The sequence below is a fragment of the Cupressus sempervirens genome, chromosome 4, assembly GCF_028749045.1.
Source record: "Cupressus sempervirens isolate cs-2001-9-10 chromosome 4, ASM2874904v1, whole genome shotgun sequence".
NCBI lineage: Eukaryota > Viridiplantae > Streptophyta > Pinopsida > Cupressales > Cupressaceae > Cupressus > Cupressus sempervirens.
The window spans coordinates 582,931,947-582,950,222 of record NC_143121.1 but is presented as its reverse complement, the minus strand read 5'-3'; the positions used below and the strand labels follow the sequence as shown (position 1 = coordinate 582,950,222).

The 18,276-nt window shown below is 33.4% G+C and overlaps 1 protein-coding gene across 1 annotated transcript; it reads left to right on the top strand.

The window, feature by feature from the left end:
• The first annotated feature begins 768 nt into the window (after nt 1–768).
• Nucleotides 769–4,717, top strand: LOC149562542 (acid phosphatase 1-like). Its single transcript, XM_089826025.1, has 3 exons — nt 769–1,353; nt 3,132–3,341; nt 4,450–4,717. The coding sequence occupies exons 1-3, from the start codon at nt 941–943 to the stop codon at nt 4,625–4,627; spliced, it is 801 nt and encodes a 266-aa protein (XP_089682151.1). The 5' UTR covers nt 769–940; the 3' UTR covers nt 4,628–4,717.
• The last annotated feature ends 13,559 nt before the right edge of the window (nt 4,718–18,276 follow it).

The following is an 18,276-nucleotide window of genomic DNA, read 5'->3' as shown; positions in this document are numbered from 1 at the left end:
TAGTACAAAAATAATAAAAGCGAAAACAAATCAAAACAAAACAAACAAAAAAATGCCTATTAAATAATTGATAAGTATGAGATATTTTTCTATGGCCAAACAAACTGTGAGATTGCTATTAGGATTCAACTCTGCAGTTTTCGAGTCAAACTCATTGATCTATGTTTCATGAGTAGTAGTTCACAAGAACCCATCTCTCATGAGAATGAATGGAACACTTAACACTCATTGCATCTAGGAGATGCTCGCATAAGTGCAATAAAATTTTGCCTAACCCTTGCTTCAAGTGAGGCCACAAATGGGAAACATCATCCTTAGTGTTAAACTTGGTTGAAGTCGTGGCATTAACACATGACCATCTTACTCATCCTCCGATTGCATCCTCATCCACAATCTCCCCTCCCGTGTGTCCTTACGTCATCCTCCTCACCCTCTTCCACTATCCTCTCGTGTCTTATTCTCGTATCCATATTTAATATAATGATTATAAGAGCCATAACATTTTTAACGATTAGAAAAACATAATCAAATTCGTTGATTTAAAAAACTTCTTGCCTCTAATTTCCTTATACGAACTCTGAATAGTGATTTTTCCTAAAATAACCAAGACATACCCTTGGGAAACAGGAAAGCCTTCCTGATCTGAAAAGGAATGAAAAGAAATGGAAGTGTAAATTTTTTTGACGAGGAATTAAGTACAAAGTTGATTTCATAACCTACCTTCCCGATGTCTAATCCCTAAAGTCTAATAATTTCAATCATCTTTTCATATAATTTTGGTCAACATTGCAACCTTATATAAAACGTGGGACATTTGTTGAGCTCCGATAAGACAGAGCTAACGTTCACGTTAACCAATAAATAAATTACAATAGGACCACGCACAACCCAAAATCTACTCAGTTTTCCCTAGCTTGAATGCCCCACTAATCATCTGATTATGGCTTGCATTCAGCAAAACTTCGCCCTCTTTTTTCTCCTCTCGTGTTCTCTGCAATTCATATCAGCCCAAAACTCTGAAACGTTTATAGACTGGGTGTCTGAGGAATCTACAGCCCAGCATTCATGGCAACTCAAGCCCAGACAAGATAGCCGATCTTGTGAGGCCTGGAGATTTGGTGTTGAAGCCAATAATGTGCGGAATTGGAAAAAGATTCCTTCAGAATGCGTGGAATACATCGCAAATTACATGATGGGTAGTCAATATGCCCTCGATTCCAGCATTGTAGCGAATGAATCCATAGCCTATGCAAGCTCTCTTAATCTATCAAACAATGGGAAAGACGCCTGGGTTTTCGATGTCGATGAGACACTGCTCAGTAATTTGCCCTATTACCAGAGCGTTCAATTTGGGTAAGTGAAAAAAACGAAAATTTTGTGTTTTCTGGACTTAAATTAGGGATATGTTTGATATCAATGACTTCAGGGTTTGCAATCAATATTATTTCAGTTTTACAATCCTTAAATTGTGAATGCATACATTACATGTCCCTTTTGTAAGGATTTGAACATATATCTGCAAGTGAAAGAAGAGATAGTTCAGGGATGAATAATGTTGAAAAAGAAATAGATGCTAATGCTTATGGTCCCATCATCAGGATCGCTAACTTGGGTCATGGATTAGAAAATTTGTGGAGAGAAATGATACCGATTTTTTCTGGGAAACCTTAGCAACCTGTTGTAATGATAAGCATAATTTGTAATATTAACAGAAGATAAAGGTTTTGAATGAAACTGAATAGAAAGACTGGGCTTTGAGTTGTATAGGGTCATACTTAACGACCTATAATTAGACAGAAAAATATATTTTACTGAGCTTTTTCGCTTTTCTTTGGGTTTCAACAATCTGTGGTATAAGGAGAAGAATACTTCTAGGATGAAAAGAAGTTTAGAATGAATGAGATTCTGGACTGGATGATGGATGAAATGGAATGAAATGACAGGGTTTTAGTGACATTCACGAGACTGTGGGTTTAAAGGATCAACATGCCAGTTAAGCAGTCTGTTGTAATTTTCCTACGTCGGTCCTTTTGTTGTGGATCCGGAAGCTGGCCGCTTTGTGTAATCTTGCCTTCTCAAAAAGTTCTGTCAAGCTGCTCCCCTGTAGCTATCCTTGTACTCCGGCAAATATCTTCCTATGTAACCCACTCCTTGACAAAGTGCCATTCCATTTCCACCACTTCCTTGCTACAAAAAGTATAAGTTCTTTCTTCACTCTTCTTTAGCGACCACCTATCTACCAGTTTTACAGTGTAAATGATGAGAGCTGGTCCTTAACTGAACAATTAAACTTGTGGCCTTTCCTTTAATTGTGGATCTCCCATGTTCTCATGTGTGATTAAATTCTTTTTTCCTACCTATCAAATTTGACCACATGAAAGTTCTAAATTTCTCTAGCACCCATTTCTTTATCTCTAAACACTCTTGAAGATTAATGTTCCATTTCTTCTTCTTTCAAATTAAGTTTCTAAAATAGATAACTTTAGATTACTACAAACCCAAATGCAACAATGATTAATTAAATATCCACCTACCTAAGAGCATAAATACGTGGCCAGTCATGGCACAATGTTATGGTTAAATCATTTTTGGGTCAAATCTTTGTTGGGGTCATTTTTTTCATGTATATCGAGTCTTTGCTGATCCGGCCTTCCTGTGGGGTTGGATTATTCACCCTTCTTATTTCAAACCCTCACTGGGCTGCTAAGCTGGTAGACTTTCAGCCACTTTTAATCTGATGTTCTCGTGGGTTTGGACAATTGTTTCATGGCGGAGGTGTCCTATTTGGGGCCTCATTTGCTTGCACCAAACCAAAATTCTTGAATTACCTAGCAAACATAAGACAAATCTTAAATACATGATTCGAGAACAGTTATATCGCTTTCACGAGCAGAAAATGTCATATCAATCTGCTCAGCTGCATATCTACCGTTGTCCCAACAGCGATTTGTCAGCATCTTTGTCGATATACTTGAATATACCTTTAATAAGCAATGCTAATTCTTGCATAAAATCAAACACCTCTGCACTCAGCGAAGAGGGGCCTGAGACACTGAAATATTGCCTTTTAGTGTATTTTTCCTTTCATGTTTTCAGCTTTGGGGCTTTGATTGAATGTGCTTGTTTTGCAGAGCACTGGATTTTGATGAGAATTCTTTTGACGAGTGGGTCACTGAGGCAGCGGCTCCAGCATTGGGTTCGAGTTATAGAGTATATACACATCTGCTTCAATTGGGGGTTAAAGTGTTTTTTTTGACCGGTAGAGATGAATCCCAGAGAAATGCCACTGCTAAAAACCTGATCCAGGCTGGCTACCATACATGGGAGGAGCTTTATTTGAGGTAATCCTTAGCACCTTTTTAGGTTTTTCAATGTTTATTGTGTTTGCATTTTGGTGGCTAACTCATGGTAAGGGCTACAGTCAAGCTTGCTCCGACAATCATCATTTTTTGTTGATGATTTTGTGAGTGAGGTTTTTATGGATAGGGTTTGTATTTGAGCTCCACTTTCCGTTGGGCTGGATAACTTTTTACAAAGTTTATTTACCGGCAAAGGCTTAAAGCCTCTTTAATTCATCATCATTGGGAAAAATGGTTAAAACCTGCATATAATATTTAAGAAAAAAAATGCTTCTTGTCAAGCTTCCTGACATGTCATGACTGGTCATGACTGGAGACGTTGATTTTCTTGAATCTTTTATGCATTCATATCTTAACACCCTTTTCTCAACTTCCAGAAAGCCTTAATGAAAGTTAAAACATGTTTTGGACAATTTGAAAATGTGCCCAGCCTTTTCCAGCTGTTCTTAAGGAATTTAAGGAAGTTCCCTGCACCAAAACACATTTTCAAATACTTGTTAATTGTCCAATATCATCTACAAGGTTTTGAAACCTTTCTGATACTGTTTACTAGCATTGGTCAAAGCTTATCTCATCTCCAAACCATTGCGTGGTTATTCTGTACTTCCATATAATTGAAATGGTTATTATTTTACATGAAACAAAGGGTCTAGAAGACCACAAATGATGCTATTGTCTTAACTATCAAAGGTAATAAAAATTTCAACATTGCCTTGTAAGTAAGCTAGGAACTTCCTACCGTTGAGTTGGACCGGAAATTCCTCAAGAATCTATATCATACTCTTCAGAGTGTTCTACAATGGAGTCCATCCGTATACCTCTCATGAGTTTCATTATGAAATGAGCATGTCATTTTAGAGTCTAGACTGAACATTTCATGTTTGATGTTTTGAGGGAGCGAATTTTGATTGTGAAAACTTGGAAAAGATGGAACTCAGAAAATCAATGTATTACTTTTCCCCATTAATGGTTTTGTGAGTGAATGAATGTTCATGGACAATGCATGGAAAGACCAGTTGTTGAGTACAAGACAGCCTACATGTTTCATTTGATGTCTCTGTGTTTGAATTTTTTTGTGGATGTGTCACAGGGGTCCTAATGATCATGGGACGAGTGCTGTCGTTTATAAATCGGACAGGAGACTTAGAATTGAGCAGGCTGGTTTTCAGATCCGTGGAAACTCTGGTGATCAATGGAGTGATTTGATTGGATATTCTGGTGGGGATAGGACCTTCAAGCTTCCCAATCCCATGTATTATATTGCCTAATTTCAATGCTTTGCTTTGTTGAATGGGCAACAAAAAAATCAATTCTTAAAATATTTGGTTAACTAATCAAACATTTTCATATTATTTTCTTATGGACTCCAATACTGGCAACGAAGAATTCGCTAACCTTTGTTACAGTCCTTTTTAGAGAACCATTTATTTTAATGTCTGATTTGCAAAACATAAATGTGTGATCTGTAGATAGACTAATGTAAATTGCACATCCACAAGAACTGAGCTTGCCTTGGATAAAACATTTAGCTTTGGTTTGTAAAACTTTTTCTTTGTAATCTTCCAATCATTAAAATATAGCTTGCAGTCTTACTGCCTGAAATGGTGGCAAATGTGACATGGTAGCAATTGTGACATTGTAAAATCCTTGTCTTACATTGTTTTGCAATACGAATCTGTCAACTCTGATACTTGTGAGCTGTAGATTCGATATTGTAAAGTAAGATGAATTTTAACAGAAATCTGATCGTCCAGTTAAGATAGGAAAGCTTTACTTATTCTTTCCCCATGAAGTCTATTGTTTTTAAATATTTAATTTTTTAACAAGCGGTGTTGAAGGTGAAGGGCTTCTTAGTCGAGATTAGGTCAGACTCGAATTCAATTGAGAAAAAAATCCTTTTGAAAGTCCAGAACATTAGACAGGTCGAACACATTTCGCAGTAAGACAAACTGAGCTAACAAACTATTTGATTTTAAACTGGCAGTAATCCTTTGTTACACCCAACAGAATGGATCCATTTTACTACTGCAGTACATTAGTTAGACGATTTCCAGTATTCTTTTCCTATTTTATCAACTCTTAAGATCTCTAGAGCAACATCCAACATAAGATTCAGAGCATGATAAAAGAAGTCTAATGATTGCAGATGGTTCCGCATGATCTATATATTGTTTTCATAAACTGTAGAGAGATTCGAAAAACAAGCTTAAAGAGCTAGACATGTTATAAATAGAAAGCGTCTCCTTTTAAGAAAATATAAAGATACAGATTGGGAAAAGTTATGTTGTGTGCTAGGTAGTGGACATCTTTGCCTGCATTTGTCCGTGGAGCCATTACTTAGCACAAGTGATGTTGAATTAATGTTTGTTTATGGATACAGAGCATTGTTATTTGTTGTTTTTACTCAGGGCCAATTTTGCCTTCTCAATCTAGAATTTCCTAAAGAGGGGAACAAATCATAATAATCGCAGAAGGATTTCTGATAAGCAGCTCCAATTTCTCAACAAAGTTTTGATATACATAATGTTCCCTGCAATCTACATTCGCTACTCCTTATTTCCATTAGGCATTTCTCGCTCTCTTTTATTGATCTTAATTGCGTTGGGTTCTCTGGAAACTCCTTTAAGACTCAGGTAAATCAATAATTTTCTTTATATTGCCCAAATCAAATGTCTTTAGGCTTTAAGGATGCTCTAAATCTTGGGATGGAAATAAGATACTCTCTAGTTTTCTAGTTCGTTTTGAGTGAAATTTTGATGGAGCCTCTCGAAATCACAGCGATCCATCTTATTTAGGTTGCTTTGTAAAAACAAAGCCGAGTCGAGGTCTCTGATTTTTCTGGAAGGAAATAAATAATGAAGCTCTCTTAAGGTCGAACTCAAAGGTTCACTTGTAAAGATTGAGTTTCGCACATGTGGGTGTCTCTAATTCCTTAAAACGAACGGCAACATTGTTGTCACTTGGCACTACTCCATATTAGGAGTGAATGAATGGAAGTTTTTAATAATGTCTATAAAGTTAAAAATAATTTAGTAACAATGGGCCTTTGGTCTATTAATGAAGTTGAATGACTCACAAATAGTCTACTAGGGATTAAGTCTTGCTGAGTGCAAGGCTCTGACATCATAAGGGATGAGGCCGGGATCGTGCCCCAGGTGATTTTGATGGCATGGATGCCCTTCAATCCTTGGCTTTAAGCCGAAGAGGTTTCAGGCATGAGTGGGTCCATATCGGGTTCCTAAAAAGTCTGTGGTGGCCTTTGCTGGTTAGTAGCTCGCAAGCTTCGTGCGTCGTTGGGTTGCCTCATAGATTTGAACCCTCCAAAAAAAATTAAAAATAAAAATTTAGTGCATTTTTTAAATCAGTGATAAAAATGACATGAGAACTAAAGCATTCAAGCATAGATCATGTGTAACATAAATTCACTGCCAAAAATATATTCAATATGAAGTGAATATAAAGCAAGAACAGCCAACCGTGAGAAAAGGAGCACTACACAATTCTGTCTTTTTCATTAAGTGATCCATCATCTTCAAAATATTAAATATTAAATTTCATATTTACATCATTTAAATAGTAATCATTGTTAATATAAATTTAACAAGGGGTGCAAGAATCAAAGTTCCTATCTTTAATGTGGTGTGTTTTATGTTTTGGGATATGAGTTGAGTCAAGTTGTACATTTAATTACAAACTTGAATTAGAATGTTGGATGTCATGAAAGGCTTAGTGATACTTCTATGCAAGACATGAGACATTTAGAAATAATGAATACTAAATAAGTTAAAATTCAATTGTGAATTGTTTTCAAATATATTTTTTAACTTACATCGAACAAATATTATAATATTTGTCAGCCATGACATAAATGAAAAGAAGCGTACAATAATTAATTAATGTCTTGCTACATTTCAGTTTTGCCTATAATAAAAACAATTACTTCTTTTTCCCTATTTAAAAGATTAGATTTATTTATTTTACTAATAAAAAAAAGGACAGGCTAATTTCCATCCAAAATGCACTAAAGACAAAACAAAGTCAAATGTTTTTGCACGAAAACGTAGTGATTTCTTTCTCATTTTTTGTTGTTTTTGATTACAAACTATGCAATGCAGATCATGAAGATCAAACGCTGAGATTTTTAGAATGATTTTTTGAAAATTGGTCAATTGTACAGTTTGGGATAGCCATGCCCATAAAAAAATAGGGTTTACAAATTTAAATAGTATTCAAAAATTACATCTTGTTGGGAATTAATCTTATATCTAAATATTCTAATTGGAAAATAATTTTTTTAGGGCTATTGGTTGGTTTTGCTTATTTTTTCATTGAATTTGGAAGTGAAAGAAACTAAATGAAATCAAAATATTGTATTGTTTAATCCTCAGATAAGATTGTGGATATTTTATATATTCATTTACAATTTCACCTATACTGTAACATTCTTTACTTTTCTAAAAAATATTTTTGATCTATCAGATAGTTTAAAAAATAGTTTTTTATTTCATTAATTTGTCTTTGAAGACATTTAAAATAGAGTAGGATTTTTGCTCCCTTATATTTCACATTAATTTAACAAGGGATGCATGAAGCTTGATAATTAAGTTTGGTAGCATCAGTTTAATGAAGATGTGTTTAGGTAGGATGGAAAATATGGAAAGAAATAAAAGAGTTTTGTAAAATAGATCCCATCAATACAACTTTATAAAAATGCAACAATTTTTATTTTATTTTTAACTGCGAATGACAATTTCATTTGAAGAATAATCATCCTGGCACGTATAGATATTTGTAGCATAAACATAAAGTCATTCTAAATTGTTCCAGTTAAAGACATATAGAGATGGAATTTAAACCACCAAGTAGAAAAACTTAAGGATGTTAAAAAGGTAAAAAAATTGAAATATTTTATTCTAGCATGAAGTAGGTCAATAGCTCTTAGGAATTTTTGAGCAGATTTGCGAAATTTTGCAAGGTAAAGAAGAGGAAGTGAACTAATTTATTTTTGAATGAAATAGATCAAACAAAGCCTCTCAAAAAGTTTTGAGCAAATTTTTAGGTATTAAAATGGAACATGCGTGCCTTAAATCTAGGAATTTCCCTTTGCATACATAATGCTCCTCCTACCAGTTCTTGCCTAATTGAGATTTTGTCTTTCACGTTGTGTACAGGGACATGGCTTCGTGTTCTCTTTGTAATTTCGCACAATGTGGCACTCTTTAAAGCCTAGCTCTAAGATTATTTGATGATCACAAATCTCTTGCAACAAAGTTTTGTCAATGGACTCTTGAAGACATGATTCAGATCTTGCATGGATTCTATCATGTGATGGGCTACTGTATGTAGTGCTAAGTGATCTATAAAGATACATGACAAAACAAGCCCTTTGTCAAAAACATCGTCACATGGCTTTGTAATAAGATCAAATGTTTAAGGTATTCTTTAGAGTTTCGCTACACATGGAACAATTTTTTTGGACATTGAAAGCCAACTTATAATTGGTGGTTTGTTAAGAGGGTTGCAAATAACTATCATGTAGGAATTGATATCTTGAATGTGCTTTTATTGTGTCCTCATCTTGTTGGGGACTCAAAATGTTTTGTTACTTCCTTACAAAGAAGTAGATATAGTATTTGGTCAAGAGATTCAAGGAAAAGAAGATTCTTTGGAGTTGGTTGGAGAGCGTAAGGAAACTTTAAACAACTAGTTCAATGCTGTCTCATGTACATAAATGGAGCCTTTTGATGATTTTGGACAAATTTTTGAGGAGGAAGAGATGGTGCAAATTGAGGAACATGACGAACAAGGGTATGAGGAAAATTTTCACAATGCAGGTGGAAATGTTTTTTTTCAAGGTGTTGGGGTTGTTTCAAAACCAAAGCTTTAAGTTTTAGATAGCTATGTGGTTTATTGGTACAAAAAAATTGTTATGGTAAATTCCACAAAATAAAGGAATGGTGATAAGAGAATATATTATTTTAAAAACCGTTATGGTCTTTTCCACCAAATAAAGGGATGATGATGAGAATCGTACAATTATGGTGGAGCCATCTTGCTTTATAATAAAACCAAGAAAAAATTATAATCAAAACTTTGTAGGCATTTTCTGCAATTATTTTGAAGCTTCAATGCAAAGATTTTCTTTTTATTTATCTTTTCTCTTTATAGGTAAGGCCATTCTATATCTTTTGAACTAGGATAGAAGAAAACAATGAAAGTCTTTGTTCTATAATGCATTATTTTGAGCTCTATTGATTGTGCTTATTGTCTTGTTGTTTTGGATTTTAAAATATATTCACACAACTCCTTGTATTTTCAATTTCTTCGAGGCTAAGGGTTATTGTTACTTTCCACAACACATTAGCGATTAATTCGTTCAAAAATGAAGAAAAGGGTATTGAACTTTGTTTAAGACTTTCATCACCAAAGGTTTCTTAAACAAATGTACTCATGTTATAGAAGCTCTATTCAACATTTCTTAACATAGGTATTTGAAAAGCAACAATCAACAACTAATTTCTATATCTTTTTGAGAGATAAAAGAAAAATCTACTATTTGGTTGCGGCTTTCATTTCCTATGTAACTCTATGGATCTCTCAATATTTTGCATATATTGAATTATGCAGAAGCTTTCAATTTTTCTGCACTTCGATGGAGTGTTAAAAAAGGGGACTCCATATTATGGTTAAAATGATGTGCATACTAGCTTCACAACCCAACAAAAACCAGCCACTAAAAGATAATAGCTAGAAAAACTACAACCTACTCTTATGACTGGAATGGTAGGTGCTAAGATTTCTTATGACTAGAATGGTAGGTGCTAAGATTTGAACAATGGAAAATGTAAATCTTTCCAAAATTTCCCCAGTATTAAGGGATTGGCTTAGTGAAACCATGCATTCATAAAAAAAAATTAATTAATTTTAGAAACTAAAATATGTGAAGCCTAGGTCTGTTAGTACAGTTGTGTGATTATATAGGGTTCCCAAGAGATTTGTGCTCTCTATTTATCTTATAGACAAAAACATCAAGATTATCTTAAAAGTAGAATTCAACAAAAAATTGTAAAAGAATCTCATCTTATTCACCTAGTAAAGGTTTCTGCCAGCCAAATTGTCCTTAAAACTTTAGAATAATTTGACTGTAAGCATGACTAAAATATATTATGGTTGAGTTTGAAGAATCAACTCATATAAAAGAGATAACATTTTCTAATTAAGAATAGCTTTAATTTGTTGGTTCGTTGCTAACTATCTAAACAACAAATCGAATGAATTTTGGTCTTTTCTTTAAGGAAAATTGACATCTCTATATGGGGAAGAAGAGGCAAAGAGATATAGAATTCATGTACTTATTTTGCAACTGCAATTATGACTAAGTGGTTTGTCCATTACAGAGTTTAGCAGAACCCAAAGTTTTATGTTTGTTGCTTAAATTTGTAAGCAATTCAATTTCTATTAGGTGCAACCTAAATGCGTTGAAGTATGAGATAGGAGGACAAGGACAACTATTATATATTTATTAATAACAACATTGATGACACTTTAATTGCATGTGACTCTTTGTACCTTTCGAGAACTAGTGTGCTCAATTTTACTATTTTTCTAAAATGAAATTTAATTTTATCATTGTCTTTTTTAGTCAAAGCCAATAGAATTCTCAGTAAATGGTATTATTTAAATTTGAAAAATATATTGAGATTCTCAAACTTCACAAAACATAAGTAGATTTCAAAAATCTTAAAATATGATTGGTTTTCTACAAAATAATTGACGTTGCATGGCTCTAATAGTTACGTGCGGTAGGCAGGAATTAATAATTTTCAATTTGGTTAATTTAGAAAAAAAAATTTCCATAAATCTAAAGTAATATAAAAGAAGTAATTGAAGGGTTCTAATTTAAAATTGTTAAGTAACATTTTTGACTCTTTATTAATCGAGTGATTTTTAACTTATTATGTCATATGATGGTGGTTATTTATATTGTTCGAGAGTAAAAAATTAAAACTATTTTGATAATCTATGTTTCACATGTAGTAAAATTTGTATTTCCATTTCATTTTCTACTTTATTTTTAGTGCATTTTGATGAAATGATTTATAATAAAATTAGGTTCATTTGTCAATCTACCACTCTTTTGTTTCACTCATTTATGTATATATGACCTTTTTTCTATACATGTTTGCATATAATTAAATTTTTTAACTAAAACATTTACACATTCCCAAATTTAATGTAAGTACTATTACTTCGTTGACATGAAAGATTGTTCTCATTTCAATCCATTTTCTAATTTATTTTGGATACATTTTGTTAAAATGATTTATCACAAAGTTAGGTTCATTTGTCAGCCTATCATACTATTTTATTTCACTCATTATGTATATTTGACTTATCTTCTATCCATGTTTGTATATAAAAAAAAAAAAATCTGAAATGTCTTCAAATATTCCTTACTTAAAAATTAGCACTATCTTAATCCATCCTATGACATGCAAGATTAATCTCATACCAATATTTATTTTTAAAAATCATTGTTATATTTTATGAGTTGATTAGGTACATTTCATACAATTACTTGCCACATTTTAGTATTTAAAGGTATTAAGTAAAATATGGATCAATTTGTGTATTATTCTATGAAGCATTTGATTTGGAGCAATATGACAAATTCAATCCTGCATCAACGTTTTAAAGTATTTGCCTAAATCAAGAGTATTATCTCCAACCATTTCTACAACCACAAAGTCAATAAAACAATAATTTAGAAGAGCAAAACCCTTGTAATCCATTGACTTTCCTACAAAGTATTTTAAAATATTGCTCTTATTATGATGCATGGGATCATTTTTGCAAGTCTTAGTTTTTTATGGGAATTTTTTTTTTAGAAAATTAAGATTACTCTGAATTCAAAGCAAAATGTAAAATCAAATTTGAAAAGAAGTGAATTTTTTAAATAATGTTAAATATACTCATTGTATTTAATAATCAAACCAAATACATTTTTCTATCACATTTTTTATATGAATTAAACTAAATAATGTTGCACGCTTGGATTTCTAGAGATTGGGAACCCATTTTATCTGGGGTTTTCCATCCTTTCCTCATTTCTAGCGTGTTCTTCATTGCTAAGTTCGATGAAATTGGGGATCAGAAGAAGATCCTTTGTAATCCATTGACTTTCCCAAAGTATTTTAAAATATTGCTCTTATTATGATGTGTGGGATCATTGGGGATTGGAAGAAGATCCTTGTAATCCATTGACTTTCCCAAAGTATTTTAAAATATTCCTCTTATTATGGTGTGCGGGATCACTTTTGGAAGTCTTAATTTTTTATGGGAATTAATTTTCTTGAAATTTAATATTATTATATTTTCAAAGCAAAATGCAAACACAGGGCATTTACTATTAAATTTGAAAATAAGTGAATATTTTAAATAATATTAAATATAATCATCTTCTTTAATAATTAAATCAAATACATTTTTCTGTCGCATTTTTTATATGAATTAAACCAAATAATGTTGTACATTTGGATTTCTAAAGATTGGGAACCCATTTTATTTGTAACTATCCATCCTTTCCTCATGGCTAGGGAGTTCTTCATTGCTAAGTTTGATGAAATTGGGGATTAGAAGAAGATCCTTTGTGGCTCTTCTTTCACCTAGTCAAATCAACACCACTCGGTGATGATGAAACTGTGGCATCCTGATTTCTCTCCTGCAATTGAAACATTTACTAAGTTCTCGATCTAGATTCGATTCCCTAATCTTCTTATTCATCTATGAGTTGATTCCTTGTCGAAAGTAGTAGGAGATGTAATGGTTAATTTCTTGATGGTTGGTGAAGATTCATCAAATATTTTGCATTCCACTTATGCAAGAATTCTTGTTGAGATGGACATTTCTGAGTGTCTTCCTGATAAATTCAAAGTTGAGCTTCCTAATGGGAACAACTAGATTCAGTTACAGGATTATGAAGGGATCTCCTTGAGATGTAGGAAATGCTACATACTTGACATTTGATCACTCATTGTGGTCTTTAAAGGCCAAAAACTAATAAGACTTGACCTTGTTCCTATTTAGATTTCTACTACTTGCATTTATGTGGGTTGTGAGGTGGTTGATTCATATGCTTTTGTGTGTTCCCCTGTGATGGTAGTGGTGGCCCAGGTTGAGATCCTATCAGAGCCAGCCCCTTTAGTGGTTCTATCTATGTCTCTTCTGTTGGTTCTTCTGTGACATATTTTCTTATTCCTAAATTAGAGGTGGTAGTCTCGTTAGTTGAGGAGGGGTGGATCTCTGTTACTAGAAAACATTGTAAGAAACCCTTTCCTCATTTCGATATGAATCTTTGCTCCTAGAATAAGGGAAGTAAAGGAAAATCCTAGAGTTTTCCTTATTTTATTTGGTTGAGGGTTTCTATCCCTCAGGGCTACTTGGGAGTTCTTTCCTTTCAATGTTGGTTTGTCTTTGTTCTATCTCTTTTGGTGGTTGTTTGTCGAATTGTAGTGGATTGCCAGACCTTTGTTTGTTTACTTGGTGGTAGATATTCTTGTTGGTGGGGTTCTATATTCCATTTAGAATCTATTTTTACGAGGTTTTGGGTCCCCTCAAAACCTTCTTTTACCCTAAATCAAAAACTACCATTTTAATTAACCTAAATTATTTGTCTAATAAATTTGCTTGCACAAGCCACAATAATGGTGTGAGTTTCCACAGGGTCACTCTCTATTGTGACCCTCAATGGAGAGTTACTAACTTTGAACCTTGGGGAAATAGTGGGGCTTATTGCTTGTAGATCTTACAATCAAGGTTGAAAAATCTTAATGGCTTAACCCTTTAGTGAAATGATGGAGCTTCTTGCATGTAGTGCCTACAACAAAAGTTTAAGTCTCAATAAGGAGAAAGGCCAAATTTTTCGTTGCACAAAAGATTGACTTATCAATGCCCGATACAAACAATAGCCTTATAGAACTTATGGAGGTAGTAAATCCATGTCATGAACCCCACAAGGGATGTTGGCTCACTGCCAACAATCCCCCTCCCAATGTCACTTGTCGTGGCTTGTAAATTTAAACCTATGACCAAGCTCTAATACCAATTGTTAGAAAGGCCAGAGTTGTCGTTGCACCAAAAGATTGACATGTCAATGACTGATACAACCAATAGTCTTATAGAGCCACATGAGGCGGTTAAGCTACGTTGAGAAGCCCACAAGGGATGTTTGTCCACTACCAACATGTTTTTTATTGTAGTTCTCAATGGAGAGTTGCTAATTTTGACCTTTGGTAAAACAATGTGGCTTCTAGAGCATATAGCCAAGGTTTAAAAAATTTAGGCCCTGACCCTTTAGTGAAATGACTGGGATTCTTGTTAGTAGTGTCTATAACCATGGTTCAAGTCCCCATTGGGTTACTCTTTACTATGGTTTTCAATATATAGTTGTTGATTTTGACCATTTGTGGGATAGTCGGGCTTCTTGCTTGTAGAGCTTATATCTAAGGTTCAATATTTTTTACAGGCTTGATTCTTTGATAAAATGGAGGAGCTTTTTTCTTATAGTGCATATAACCAAGGTTCAAGTCTCTATGGGGTTTCTTGATACCAAGGTTTTCCATATAGAATTGTTGATATTGACCCTTGTTGAAATACTGGGGCTTATTACTTGTAGAGCTTATAGTCAAGGTTCACAAAATTGGGCTTGACCCTTAGGTAAAATGATGGATCTTCTTGTATGTAGTGCCAACAGCCAAGGTTCAAGTCTCTACAAGGTTGCTCTCTATTGTGGTTCTCAATTGGAAGTTGCTAATTGTAACCTTCGGTGAAATTGTGAGGATTTTTATTTGTAGAGATTGCAACCGAAGTTCAAATTTTTAGGGGCTTGACCCTTTAGTGGGGCTTCTTGCCTATATGGCCTATAATCGAGGTCCAAGACTCCACAGGGTCACTCTATTGTGGTTATCAACCAAAAGTTGGTGACTTTGACCCTTAAGAAAATAGTGGGACTTTTTGCTCGTACAACTTATAACCGAGGTTCAAGATGTTTTTGGGGATTGACCATTTAGATGTTGGGGCTTCTTGTTTGCAATGCCTACAACCAAGGTTCAATTTTCCATGAGTTTTATCTCTACTATCATTCTTAGTTGAGAGTTGTTGACTTTGACCCTTGGTGAAATAATGTGGCTTCTTATTAGCAAAGCTTACAACCAAGGTCTAATTTTTTTTCAAATTAGTCTAGTGGAACCTAGAAAATCTCTTGGTCTGTATTTATTCTATGAGAATGAGTAGGAAAAAAAGCATGATTTTTCAAATTATAGCATTGCAGAGAGGGAGGATTTAAATGATGATGATGATCTTGATGGTTTATTTAGGGCTTAGGTAGTGTGGGCTTACTATTTTTGTAGTCTTGGCCCTTTCCTTTGTTTGGATCCCTCTTTCTTGTTTGTGGTCTAGATTCAAAGGAAATACCTATTCAACTTGATTTGTTGAATCAAATAGAAGGGAATTCTTCAACTATAATGTGATTTTGACATTTGGGGCCTCCCTCTAGACTATTGTCTTGACACTCACTTCAAGACATTTGGACCCTACTATTCTCAATTTTTTTCTTGTGTCAAAAAAACCTTATAATTTGGCATAAGAGAAATGTGCAATATTTACATGAAGTCATTAAATTATATACCCAATCTTAGGATTTACACATATTATTTTATTGCAACTAGGAATGATACCTTCTCCAACATTAAACCAAACAAAAGAAAAATCGTCCCAAGCTCCCAACAATTGACTTGGAAGCCTTTACATCTCATATTAAGTGGTTTAATTTGGTATTTAGTGGTGACACAGATAAAAATTCAATTAGTACAACCCCTTTAGGAATATCATTATAAATTAGCATTGGATTGCTACAAATCATCAATCATTTATTGAGACAAGTTTATGAGACCTTCACATGCCCTCTTTCCCTTTTTTATCAATAGATAATTGACCACTAAGCTTCACAAATATTGTCATGACATGTGCATACATGATAATCAATGTACCCTCTTTTCACCACTTATATAGTGACTTGAAACACCTATTAATTCTTCTACAAGGTCTTTAAGAACAATCCACTTTGGCTATATGAACCACAACACAAGAACATTATTCCAAACCCCTTTACTGTTGCTCATTATATGATACATTAGGAATGCTAGACCAACCAATCAATTAAAAAATGTGCAACCTTCATCATGGAGTCCCGATAATTGGAAATATGAAAATCATATAAACACATATCTTTTCATTCATTTTGAGAATTTTATGTTAGTGGAAGGCTAGGTTACATGATTATATCCTCTTATTGGTTACCTTGGGTAGGGTTTCTACTAGTTCTTAGAAAAATTACAATATCTCTCAAACTAATGGATGAAATTGAATGAAACCAAAATCAAAATGGAGTATATTCACATGGAAACCAAATCTAATAGGTTTGAAAACATCAATTTGTATATGGTGAGAAGGGAAAGTAATGCATAGATGAGTAAATCACTTCCTATTTTCATGAATTACACAATTCTAACAAAAGATGTCTTACTAGATTGAAATGGGGAGTAAAATGCTAAATGGAATAATGATCATTCTCTAAACTATGTGATTATAAAAATTGAAATTATGAAATGAAGTAATGTAAATGATTAATTAGAAAAGTTACTAAGAAATTAGAAATAATAGATTGATACAGATAGATAGTGACAAAAGAAGTAGAAAACAAAAAACTAGAGAAAATATCTCACATGTCAATGAAATATAAGCTAAAAATACAAGGTACAAAGTAGGAACTCACTCTATACCTAGGGATATAGGTGAACTTGTTCAGTGCCTAGTGATTTTGGCTAAATTATTTTGGGGATCGGACCTCTAACTATATATGATTTTTTTGATTCCTTTCTTATGGTTAGATTAACTATTCTTGCATGTAAAAAAATAGGGAAAAGGTTATCTAAAGGGGTTTTCCTTTAAGGAACCCTAATTTATGAATCAAGATTGAAAATAAAAAGAAATTAGATAAAGGAAAGTATGTAAAAAATTAAATGTTAGATTTATCCTCACAAATAAATGTAAAAATATGCATACCTATGAAGATGCTCGAATACACTTTAAATTTAATCAGTTGACCTTGGAATGCATGTAGAATCAAGGATTCCCTCACAAATCCATAGATTTATGATTGCCACACCTAGATATTGAAGCATATGCTTGATAATCACTTGCAATGAAGGAGAGAAAAAATGTAAATTGAAGGATCTTCTAACTAGATTAAGAATTCCTCTACTTGGTCATAATGAGAGAGAAAAATGTTTTAGTTAGAGAATATTTCCTTTGAAATGAATGATCTTAAAGAATTGGAGACTTGGAGATCTTGATCTTAGATGATTGCCTTTAAATCTTGAATCTAATTGCTTGATTCTTTGAAAAGTCGATAATAAATGCTTGCATTTAATCATAGATACTTGAGGATAGTAAATGATATCAAAATGAGGAGAGATAAAGGGTTTTTATACTTAATTCATTAATTTTGGATCAAAAATAATCTAGGCTGACCCCATACCCCAACATTGGGCCTCAAGCTAAACTTGGGCTTCAATCTTCAAGGATAGAACACCACTGACATTGTATACCTTGGAGAATGGACCAAAATTTGGAAAGGATGTCAGGATAGGTGTATAGTTGTTTTGGCAGGGGGGGGGAGAGGATATATTTCTAGTATCAAGTTTAGTGAGCATTCAAACCTTGAAATTGCCAAAATAGGGTCTAATAGGTCCTAATAAAGTATCCAAGTATCAAGTTTAGTGAGCATTCAAACCTTGAAATTGCCAAAATAGGGTCTAATAGGTCCTAATAAAGTATCCAATTATGGGTGCTAATATTT